Here is a 12,401-nt window from a genome sequence, read left to right as displayed (position 1 = left end):
CATAAACAATTGCATATAATAATAAGCCTCTGTTATTCCAATTTCACTTGAGTAACCAATGTGGTACAGTGGGAAAGTCTTTGAGTTTAAGGTAGTGGACTTGAGTCCAAATTCAACCTTTTCCACTTCCACTTTTGTGGCTCAATCTCCCTAAGTCTCAGGTCTTTCATCTCTAAATTGAGAATTGGACTAGAACACCTTTAAAAGGTATTCCAACTCTTGATCTGAAGTTACAGAAGAGTTGCTGAGTTACATTAATAACAATTATAATAACTAATACTTATCTAGTACCTACTGTGTGCCAGACACAGTACTAAGCACTTGACAAATGTTATCTCATTTGATCCTCATACCACCACTGGGGAGTAGGTGCTTTTATTATTATCTCCATTTTACACCTGAGGAAATGGAGGCAGACAGAGTAAGTGACTAACTCAGGTCACACAGCTGAAAAGTGTCTGAACCTGTATTTGAACTCAGGTGTTCCTCACTCCAAGCCCAGCATTCTATCCAGTGTGTCATAAAAAGTAGAAGGATTTTCTTACAGTACATGGATCAAATTATAGGACCCAAGAATAATTCAGGAGTTTTTTCTGGTCATTCATTCATTCATTTTTTATTTGTTTCTTTAGAATAAATATAGGCTAACTTCCTTCAATATTATCTGAAAATAAGATCTTTAACCATCTTTACAAATAGTGATTTTTTTTTTATTGTTAATAAGTATTCTTGCTAATTTAAATCACAGTCATTTTATCATCATTCTCTGGCTTCCTTTTCCCCACAGGTCATGAAAACATATCACATGTATCATGCAGAAAGTATCAGTGCAGAGAGCAAATTAAAAGAAGCAGAAAAACAGGAAGAAAAGCAAATTGGGCGGTCCGGGGACCCAGTTTTTCACATTCGACTAGAAGAGAGACATCAGAGGAGGAGTTCTGTGAAGAAGATTGAGAAAATGAAAGAGAAGGTAAGTCACAAAAAATTCAAAACTGTTCCAGTAGAAAACCTATGAGTCAGAAAGGCATTAATGCAGGAACTAAGATGAACACGTTTGGACTTTATTTTGAAACTGTCTTTACTCTCAAGAAAATGATAATTGTTTTAGAACCATAAAAATCATGTAATAGCAGCTGGACATCAGTTTGTGTTGAATACAAAGTATTTCATTCAAGATGTAGAGAACCTGAAAATTAATTGAGAGGCTTTCATTGCACACAGGCCTATGGCCAGATGTGTAGCTGTTATTCTCAGTTGTTGAGGTAATGTGGGCTTGTAATAATCAAATTTGAAATGTTCTTTTCTCTAAACATTTTGAGGCATTTGTACATATTAGATATACAGTTTAGGTTAATAAAAATTCCTAGAGATTTTTCTGTTTTTTTTTTTTTTTTTTAAAAAAAAGCTTTTTTTTTTTCTTTTTCATCTTCAGTTCCTATATCTTCATTCACAGCGACAGGCAAAGTATTCAGAAAATAAATTAAAATCCATCAAAGCACGAAATGAGTATCTCCTAACCCTAGAAGCAACAAATGCCTCCGTGTTCAAGTATTATATCCATGACCTCTCAGATTTAATCGATGTAAGTATTTGGAATTTTGCATATCTCTCATTTTTAAAACAAAATTTCAGTTGCCCATTTTATTTTTATTTCTATTATTCTTTTAATCTATCTGTTGTGAGTTAAAAGAAGGCAGAAATCTTTGAAGAGTAGCATAGGAAGGGCTTTTGATTATTACATTTTTTGATTGAAGAAATGAAATAATTGAAACAAAAACACTCCATTAGCCTATAAAATGAAAAGTGCTTAACTGATAGTAACATCCCACCTGATGGGGATAGTTACCATCACGAACTGTAAGTTGGCTTCAGCCGACATGATACCTTAACCGATTCTTCACTCACTTACTGGCAGTGAAAGGCTGTTTTGGGATTTGGCAATTTTGGTAACAAGGACTGAAATACAGCATTTAGGGCTGGAAGGATCTTACTTGGAAAATCAAGCTTAAAAAAGAATTTTTGGAGTTGGAAAGAAGTTTGACAACAATAACGATAATAATTATTATAGTGTTTCAATAGCACTTTAAAAGTTTCCAAAGTGTTTTATAAATATTATTTCATTTTATCCCCACAACAACCCTGGGAATTGGACACTTATTATTCTTATTTTATAGATGAGGAAATTGATGTGTATAGGATATATTAAACTTTGAGTTTCTTTATGGGAAGAACAGATGTTTCTGATCTTTATTTCTGATCTTACCTATCCCATGGAGTTCAGTGTCTTGCATATAATGGGTGCTTAATATTTTTTTTTTCTGGAATTTAGTTGAAGATGACTTGAGCTTTAATGAAAGAATCTGCAAAGTATATGAATTAAATTTCTTATAAAAATGAAATTAGGTAAAGTTGATCCAGTATTTCGCTTTCAACTTAAATGTGAGACCATCCAATGAAGTGTTTTTGCAATTAGCCAGAATACTTCCATATTGAAAGAAATTGATGTGGAATAGTTGGTTGTTAAGTTTTAAAGGAAGTGGTAGATTGGAATGGAAAGATCAAAATGGCTGCTTATTTTTAGGAATTCAACTTACTTTTGATTCTAAAACCATAACACATTTGACCCATTTTGGTAGAAAAAAAGAAACAAGTTCCTTGATTTTTTATTATTATTATTATTTTGCTGAGGCAATCGAGTTTAAGTGACTTGCCCAGGGTCACACAGCTAGTGTTGAGTGTCTGAGACCAGATTTGAACTCGGGTCCTTCTGACTTAAGGGCTGGTGCTCTATCCACTGAGCCACTTAGCTGTCCCAACTTCCTTGATTTTTAAAGGTGTATAATATAGAATATTAGAACTAGAAGGGACCTTAGATCATCATCATTATTAAAAGTAACAAGAAAAACAAACATTTATATAGTGGTTTATGGTTTACAAAAGCACTTCACAAATTATTTGATCCTTACAACAACTCTTAACAACCCATTATTATTATCTTCATTTTTCAAATGAGCAAATTGAGATGTTTAGAGGCTAAGTGAATTGCATAGGAGTCATACTGCTAGTATGTGTTGGAAGTAGGATTTGTACTCTGATCTTTATGAGTTCAGGTCCATCATTTTGTCTTCTCTGCCACCTTACTGCCTCTAAAAATTAGCAAGTCCACTACCTCCATTTTACAGATGAGGAAACTGAGCCCTACAGATGAAAAACATTTTGCTAAATGGCAGAGTCAGAACTTGAACTCAAATTTCATGAATCCAATGCTTTTTCTGTCCTTTTTGATCATCTTTTATGACAGTCTAGTCCATGTACTAAAATACTTTTTAAGGTAAGCTTCATGGGAAAATTGCCTCCAAAACTAAAGAGGATGTTCCCCTATCGGGCAAGTCAAAGTTTAGAGTAAAATTATATACATACATGTGCGTGTGTGTGTGTATATATATATATATATATGTATGTATACATGTGTGTATGTATGTGTACACACACACAATCTAATTTGATCTTTTATATGATATGAAGTTTAGGATAAATTAACTTAATGATTAAAGGGAAAAATACTAAATTTTATCATATATTTAGTTTACTTTAAACACTCTCCTGAAGCATCACCTTTAAAAGTATTTGCTGATGTCTATGTGCAGACATCTTTATTAAAATAAAGAAATAGTATGCTAGTGGATAGAAAAATGGCCTCAGAGTCTGAAAGACCTGAATTGGCATCCTGTACTTACTGGCTGTGTATCCCTGGGCAAATCACTAGAAAACTTCATAAGACTACAGTTGAAGAGAAGGTACCCTACCTGTATTAATAAGAAGGAGTTTCCTTATAGTGATTCCTTATTATGAATTTTTTAAAAATAACTCAAAGTTGAGCACATTATTTTAGTGTCCACACCAGTATAAATCATAGTGTTATCACCAAGATGGATGTCATTAAAAATTCTATGTAATAAGCCATCCTTCCACAGATTTGGAATTCAAACAAGAACTGGCTAGCCTTTGGATAACATACCCTTTTTTTTTTTTTGAGGGAGAGGTATAAATTAATACAAATATACCTCATGTTATACCATCAACTGGTCCATGAAAATATGATGTTGGATGAAACAATATTACAGGGGCTGAAGAAGAATTAATACAGGGGTTGAAGTAATCATAGACAAACCAAATTGTGTTAGCCAGATAATATTTCCAAGTATTACATTGAAGTTTACTAATGATACATTAATGATATTATCAAAAAATGACACTGATCAGGGTAATATCACATTGGTTATGTTTATTCTTTAAACAAAACTTATGGCAGTATTTAAAATATTTCAAAATTTTAGAGATATACATGTATGCATATATATATTTATATATGAACAAATAATGTTCTAATTTTGAATCTCATAAATTCACTAAAATGACTTCCTAAGGACCTTCTTTAGATAATACTTTGCTAACTTAGTTGTATTTTTTGTGTATACTTTTAAAGTAATAAAAGACATTTCTTTTAGATATTATATGATACAGATCATTAAGTGATTCAAATAGAACTTACCTATCATTAATTCTAATTAGTGACATTTTGCTATACATATTAGCTCATTATATAGGGCAAATTAGCAAAGAATTATACATGAAGTAGTGTCTATGGACACTCATAGTCAGATAGGGAGAATTTTATTTAGGGTTATAGACTTTATTGCTCCTTGGGTATTTAAAAAAAAAAGTCAACAACCCTAAATAATATCTCAGAACAGAAAATACACAAAGTTGATTGCCCTTGAAGGGACCGTATCTTTTTTTTTTTTTAATGTTGCTATGTGTTTGTTAGAATTTATTTTCAATAAATCTTAAATTGTTAAGTAAAGTTTTAATGTAGTTATGATGTAGTATATGATGATTAGCCCTATCCCTATTATGAAGTATTCCAAAGAAAATTTCAGGATTAAGACCAACTGAAAGTATTTGAGATCAAAACTCTAAGCATTGGTGAAACTTCTAGAAAAATATTCACTTAGGTGATAGAGCATCTGGGAATTGTAAATCTGGATAAGTCTGCAGGCAATTATCAAGTACTTATGTTGTGGCACACATTGGGGTAAGTACTAAAGATACAAGGGAATAAAAACTAGCTCCTTCCCTTAAGAATAAAAGTAGTTCCTTCTAATCAGGTAGACAGCATTAATATCTAAGAACTAATATCACATCTCAGTGAATGATAAAATATGGAAAGAGCAGAAAATGGTGTAAATTAAAGGAGGTTTATTAATCATGGAGCAAACTATTCCAGCGTGTACAAGTGAAAGGTAAAAAGATATGAAGTAGGATGTTGAGGCTGATGAATGAGAGGGATGCTGAATGAGAGAACAGCAGCTGGAGTTGTAAAGTACAAGAGTAGGGTATTCTTTGGTAATCAGGGCTTCTATTATCTCTGAGCTGGGGAGAATAGCAGGAAATGGCAGCATGTTAACTAATCATTGAGGAATGGGTATCAATGAATTTCCATCTTGAAGCCACGTGATTAGAGTGTTTAAAACTGGTCCTGGAGGTCCTAACAAACATTATTAAGTACTTACTATGTTCCAGGCACTGTACTATTATGGGAATACAAAGATGAGCAAAAATATAGTCTTTGCCTTCAAGAAACTCACATTCAGATGAAGAACAGTATGCAAATAACTCTATATATTACAAGTTATAGATAGATATACATACATATTTTACATATATATATATATATCTATATCTGGTAGATAAGAGGGAATCTCAGAGGAAAGGCATAAGGAGTGAGGGAGAGAGAAGAGAAAAAGGTTTCTGTAAATGGTGGAATTTGAGTTGAGTCTTGAAGTTGGGGAGAAATAACCTTCAACTGCCTGGTCTCTGCCCTATTATTGTGAACCAGGAGGTGTCTAGAAGCTCTCATAGCAGGCCCAAGCAAAGGGTGTTATGTTCCTAATGAGAAGGCAGGAGCAGCTGTGTCTTCTTGGATCCCCATGTGATCTGTCCTGGATCTGAATAGGAATAGGAAAGCCCTGAAAAAAAAATCTCCAGTGAAGGGGAGACATTCTACTTCTGGGCAACTCCAATTAAAAGGGACTATTTATCTACATTAAACTGATATTGGCCCCTAGACAGTTTCTGACCCTTCTTGTTCGGAAGTCTGGGCCACCACAAACCATTCTTTTACATGAAAACCCTGAAACCCTCAGTTATCATGTTCTCCTCACCCACTCCTACTCTCTAGCTTACAAGTATTTCTTTATTTAAAGGCTAAATAGCCCTGATCCTTTAAAAATAAAACTTAGCAAAAAACACAAATTTTACTTGTAGTAAAGGAAAGTAATATTTCTATATATAAAGTAGGCCAGAAAAAGAGGTTTGTATGTGAAGCCATGGATCCTTAATAAGTATATTATACATTATAAATAAATAGCATACACGGAAACAACAAGATTATAGGATGATCAATTCTGATGGATGTGGCTCTCTTCAACAGTGAGATGATTCAAACCAGTTCTAATTGTTCAGTCATGAAGAGAGCCATCTACACCCAGAGAGAGGACTGTGGGAACTGAGTATGGTTCACAACATAGCATTTTCACTCTTTTTGTTTTGTGGTTTTCTTGCATTTTATTTTGCTTCTCTCTCTCTCTCTCTCTTTCTCTCTCTCTCTCTCTCTCTCTCTCTCTCTCTCTCTCTCTTAAACTGGTTTGATTTGATTTTTCTTGTGCAGCACAATAATTGTATAAATATGTATACATATATTGGAATTAACATTTCCCTTGTAACATGTATTAGATGACTTACCATCTGGGGAGGCCGTGGCGGAAAAGGGTGGGGGGGATTGGAACACAAAGTTTTGCATGGGCTAATGTTGAAGAATTATCTATGCATATATTTTGAAAAAAGCTTTAATAGATAGATAATTATCATTGCATAATAAATCCAATGTTAATTTCAATTAACATTTTTCAGTTAACAAGCAATTGTTTTCCCTCTTCACCTTCTTTCAATTCAAAAAAAAAAAAAAAAAAACACAACCTTTGTAACATATGCATAGTCGAGCAAAACAAATCCCCATGTTGACCATATCCAAAAATATGTCTCATTCTGCATATTGAGTCTATTTCTTCTCTCAGAAAGTGGCTAATATTCTTTTTTCATCACTGCTCTGAAATCATGGTTGGTAAGTGCATTGATTGGAGTTCTTAAGTTTTTCACAATTAATCATTTTTAATTCTATTTTTTTACATGTTACTTTCAAAGCTGTCACTCATCCATTTTTTCCTTCTGAACTTCTTTTCTGGGCATTAAAAACACACTCTCTATTTCTCTTTCCAACATTATATTCCTTTCTAAGCCCCCAAATACCTCCACCATGCTGAAAAATGTTGTATATTTCCCTTCTTGTAGGTTTCCTCTCTTTATTCACACCCCCTCTTTACAAAGGAGAAAGTAGAGAAGAGGTTATTCATTAATGTACTCAATAATTTTGCTCCTTTTCTTCAATTCTTCTTTTCTTCTCATTAACCAGTCCTGATCCCAATTTTTATTTTTTCTTTACTTTTATTCTCCCTTTTGTCCACTCTCCAATGATGGAGTTTGTTTTACTTATGTCCCCTGAATAGACCCTTCCTTCTAATCTCCTCCTTTTTTATCCACTTAAAAGTATTTTTTCTTAGTCACATTTGAAGATAAAATTTGATGGTAAACTCATTAAGAACTTCAGGGTAGTGTCTATGAAAACAATCCACAAATGGGCCAACTCATATAAGACTTGGTGGTATAACATAGAAACTATGTATACTGTCCAGGGATATCAGTCATCTAAAATGTCTTGTGCAAGCTTTAGTGAGTCATCACTAATAGTGGGATTTAGTCTTCTGATCATAGAAAATAGTACAAAATTAAATTTAAAATAACTTTTAAAAAATTATTATCTTCAATTTTCTAGAATTTCCCCAAAAACCTTTACTTTCCATAGCTATTCATGGAAACACGGTATTATAATGTCCTTGAGGTTTAATTGTATTCCAAAACCTGGGAGCAAAATACAAATGGTACTCAGCCCAGAAGTACAAAATCCAGTCTCTAACCCTGCTCCCTTAGGTGTGACATCCTTACACTCCCTTACATACACCAGCACTGCCTACAATCAGGGGAGCTCCACCCAGCTAAATTAGGGCCTAGTAGCCTAAGCATGCTATGGTTAAAGCAACCTCCTTTAGTCAACTGTTAGAAGGTTTATGCTTCTTTCATTTCATTCCAGTCCTGAAACTCATTCACCAAATTAGCCAGTCAGTACCGGCTTACAACATCATCAATTTAATGTTCCTCTTTTATTACTCAGAGTCCATCCAGAATAATAATTCACCTCATGAACCTTTTGAGGAATGAAAATAGCATTAGACTCGAGGAGTATCAACTGGTCTGCTTTTGGCAAACTTAAAGACAGTTGAATTCCTCTGTTTTTGTTATATTTTACTTCCTGAATTTGTGATCTGTTTTCTAAACTCATCACCCACTGCCTCCTGTTTTTGTAGTCTCACCCTAAAATTACTTCTGTTTTTTGTTCCATCTGTTAAATGAAGGGATTGTTTGAAATGATAGTTAAGGTTCATTCTAGCTCTGGATCTTAGGATCTTCCTAAGCTGAAATCAAATTTATATTCCTACAAACCTGAAGGTTTTAAAAAATGAATATTGTTGTTTTTATAATCTAGTTTTATTATTTATTTATTTATTTTTAACACATATTGCTTTATGAATCATGTTAGGAAAGAAAAATCGGAGCAAAAGGGAAAAACCATGGGAGAGAGGGAAAAAAAACAGAAAAAAGAAGCATGTGTTGACTTACATTCAGTCTCCTTAGTTTTTTTTTTTTTTTTGAATGTAGATGGCATTTTCTGTCCAAAGTCTATTGAGATTGCTTTAGATCACTAAACTGATGAGAACTAAAATCTTTCATAGTTGATCATTGCACATTCGTGCTCTTAGTGTGTACAATGTATTCCTGATTCTGCTTGTTTCACTCAACATCGGTTCATGTCAGTCTTTCCATCCCTTTCTAAAATTAGCCTGTTCATCATCTTTTATAAAACAATAATATTCAATTATTTTCATATACCACAGCTTGTTCAGCTATTCCCCAGTTGATGGGCATCTACTCATTTTCCTATCACAAATTTGCTACCACAAAAAGAGCTGCTACAAACATTAAATGTATATTGTTACACACAAAGGAACATTCATTTCACTATCTCAAATGTCTTTCAAATCTATTCCATACCTGCACATAATTTTAATAGGGAAAGAAAGAGAACAGGCATTTATTAAGCACCTACTATATACTAGGCAGAGTGCTTGGGGCCAGGAGGACCTGAGTTCAAATATGAACTCATTAGTTATATGACTCTGGCCAAGTCACTTAACCCTGTTTGCCTCGGTCTCTTTCTCTGTAAAATGAGCTGGAGAAGAAAACTACTATAGTATCTCTGCCAAGAAAACCCCAAATGGGGTTCAATAACAAATATTCTAGGCAATTAAATATGTTTAACCTATATCAGATTGTTTGCTGTCTTGGGGAGGGAAGAGCGAGAGAGAAAGGGAGAAAAATTTGGAACACAAGGTTATGCAAAGGTAAATGTTGAAAACTATTTCTGCATGTATCAGGAAAAATGAAATCCTATAACAAATAAAATAAATATTCTAGTCACTGTGCTAAGCAGTTTACAAATATTATCTCATTTGATCCTCACAACAATCCTGAGGTGTAGATCTTATTGTCTCCAATAAGGAAGCTAAGGAGGACAGGATTTTATGAAACTATAACATTTAGTTCCTGTCTTGTGGTGGATACTCACATCTCAGTGTCTTAAATTATGAAGCATTGTTAGTCAACTGACCTGTTCCATTTATATAGTAAAAGCAAAACATTTGCCATCTTCAATGTGCAACTTTATGGATGTTAATGATTCTACATAGAAGTGCGGAGATTATTTCAGGTGTTAGAGAATAAATCTTACTATCATGGATTATTACAGTTTAATAATCTCCCACAGCCCACTAATTTTTTTGTAAAAATGTTTGTCATATGTTTTATTAGCTTTTCATGTAAAGGGAGTTTCTTCTGTTGCAGGCCATCTTTATTTTGTCATTTCTGAATAATGAATTAAGAATCTTTGATTGAATCTTTATGTCTCTCGTAATGAGGCTGCTTAAAAAACAACTTATAGTGAAGTTTTCTTAATGAATTTGACTTTTTCCCTGCATCATAGGAATTTCATTATGATTTATCAATTGAGATCCATCCAATTATTATGGTGAGTTCCCAATTAGAGCTGAGTCTTTATTAAGAGTTATAGTGAGACCATGAATTGAGAACCTAAATGCTGAGGTATAATGATTCTGTCACTTTTTCCTTCTTTCTGGGTCATTAGTGTTTTTTAAAATCTCCAAATGAGTAAGACAAAAATTGTGGAACCTTCTTTCCTGTAAAGTAACAATTCTTAACCTTTTTTGAACTTTTTGTCAGATTAGTAAAACCCATTCTCTCTGTTTTTAAATGTGTAAGATTCATAAGATTATATAGAAAATCAATTAGATTAAAATACAATAATCAACGTATTTTTTAAATCTAAGTTTAGATTCCTTGCTCTAAAGAGGATGGGTCTATTACCAGGTTCATAATAGTTTATTTCAATTCATTGTCTATGCTTCTCCTTATTCAGGTCCACAAGCTCAGAATTAATCTTGACTCCTCACTCAACCTCATCCAATATATCTAATTAGTTGCTGTCTTATACCTACTCTTCTCTCCTGTAGTTTAAGCTACAGTCAGTTTCACCTATACCCTTCTCCCTGCCTCAGTCACAGCCCTCTCTCTTCTTTGAAATTCTTCCTTATACCAAAAGCAATTGTCTTAATGCACAGGTTTGACCATGTCATTGCCTTCTTCAATAAACTCTGTGGCTCTCTATTGATCATTTGATTTTAAAACTTTTCACAACGTAGCTGCCCCAACCTACTTTTTCCAGTTTTTTATAAATTTTTATAAATTATATCTCTTTATATACTCCATGGTCCAGTCAAAATGTCCATCTTTTTGTCTCTTGTAAATGGTACTACATTTCCCATGTGCTTGCCTTACTTTTGCCTTGGCTGTGACATGGAATTTATTCCCTCCTCACTCTTAACTCTTGAAATTTTTTGTTTCCTTGAGTTCAAATCTAGCCTCAGACACTTAAAGATGGTATATAGTTTTCTTTTATGAAAAGATAATGTTTCAAATTTGCTGACTTCTATGAAAATGACTAGCTGTCATTAATATGCTGCTTAGAAGATATTTTCTTTGTTTTTTTAACATTCATTTTTTCATTTAGAGTTCCAGTCTCTCCCCTTATGCCTTTCCCCTATCTGTTGAGAAGAAAAGCAGTGATACCCATTGTACATGTGAAGTCCTAAACAACACTTTTCCATATTAGCCATGTCTAGCAGATATTTTTTTTTTAAGTATACTTAATCTATTCCCTGATGGTATGGTGGCTTGTAAAAACAACCAAATTACATTAGGGAAGAGGGAAATTAGTGGATTTCAACAAAAACGCAGATTTTTTTGTTGCCCATTGCCCAAATGATCCTCACAGCTATAGGGTGCAGGCATCAGACTTATAACTGTCCAATGACAGAGGAATTCAATTACACCTTTTGAATACAAAAATTACAGTATTTTTCAGCTCAAAATTCATTGTCTTCAAGGATGCCTTTTGGAAACTCATTTGGTTCAGAGACTCAATCTTCAAGTTTCAGTCTAGGGAGTGGGATGCACTGATTCAGACCTGCCTTGGGGAGCATTTGTAGCCTCCATAGATTTGATTATAGACAGGTAATGAAATCTACAAATTATAATTCATTTTATTGTACTCTGTGCCAAATATATTAACATCCACCTTTCCATTCCATACTTTATGTCTGGTTCCATCTTCCCCATTAATCATTTAGGCTCACTTATTGCATCTTTTAGTATTCATGCACAGCCCTTCCCTCCCACTTTTGTTTTTATCCTGACCTATGATTTCATTGATATTTTAAAAATCAGCCAGTCAATAAACATATTTTTTTATTTGTTTGTTTTCTTGTCATACATATATGTTAACTTTTAAAATATACATTATGAATCATATTTAGACAGAAAAATCAGAACAAAGGGGAAAAACACAAGAAAGAAAAAAACTGAAAAAAAAAATGAACATAGCATATGTTGATTTAGATTCAAGTTCTCTTTCTGGATGCAGATGGCATTTTCTATCCAAAGTTTATTGGGATTTTCTTGGATCAACAAACATTTATTAAGCCATTATTATTTACCAGGCAGTGTGTTAAGTAAGCTTCAGAGGCTCAAAGAAA

General features: G+C 33.4%; 1 protein-coding gene across 4 annotated transcripts in view; it reads left to right on the top strand.

Annotated features, from left to right (window-relative positions):
- SRGAP1 (SLIT-ROBO Rho GTPase activating protein 1) overlaps positions 1–12,401 on the top strand; it is a 290,112-nt gene that overhangs the window by 198,335 nt on the left and 79,376 nt on the right. For 2 of the 4 annotated variants that reach the window (XM_031940927.1, XM_031940925.1), the window contains exons 5-6: positions 788–970; positions 1,454–1,582. In XM_031940927.1, coding sequence (XP_031796787.1) covers positions 788–970; positions 1,454–1,582 — 312 coding nt within the window. Of the gene's footprint in view, positions 1–787; positions 971–1,432; positions 1,583–12,401 lie in introns of all 4 variants that reach the window. The other 2 variants (XM_031940926.1, XM_031940924.1) reach the window with 1 other exon arrangement.

Source organism: Sarcophilus harrisii, chromosome 5 (assembly GCF_902635505.1).
Source record: "Sarcophilus harrisii chromosome 5, mSarHar1.11, whole genome shotgun sequence".
Classification (NCBI taxonomy): domain Eukaryota; kingdom Metazoa; phylum Chordata; class Mammalia; order Dasyuromorphia; family Dasyuridae; genus Sarcophilus; species Sarcophilus harrisii.
The sequence above is the reverse complement of the archived record's forward strand: the minus strand, read 5'-3'. Positions and strand labels throughout refer to the sequence as shown.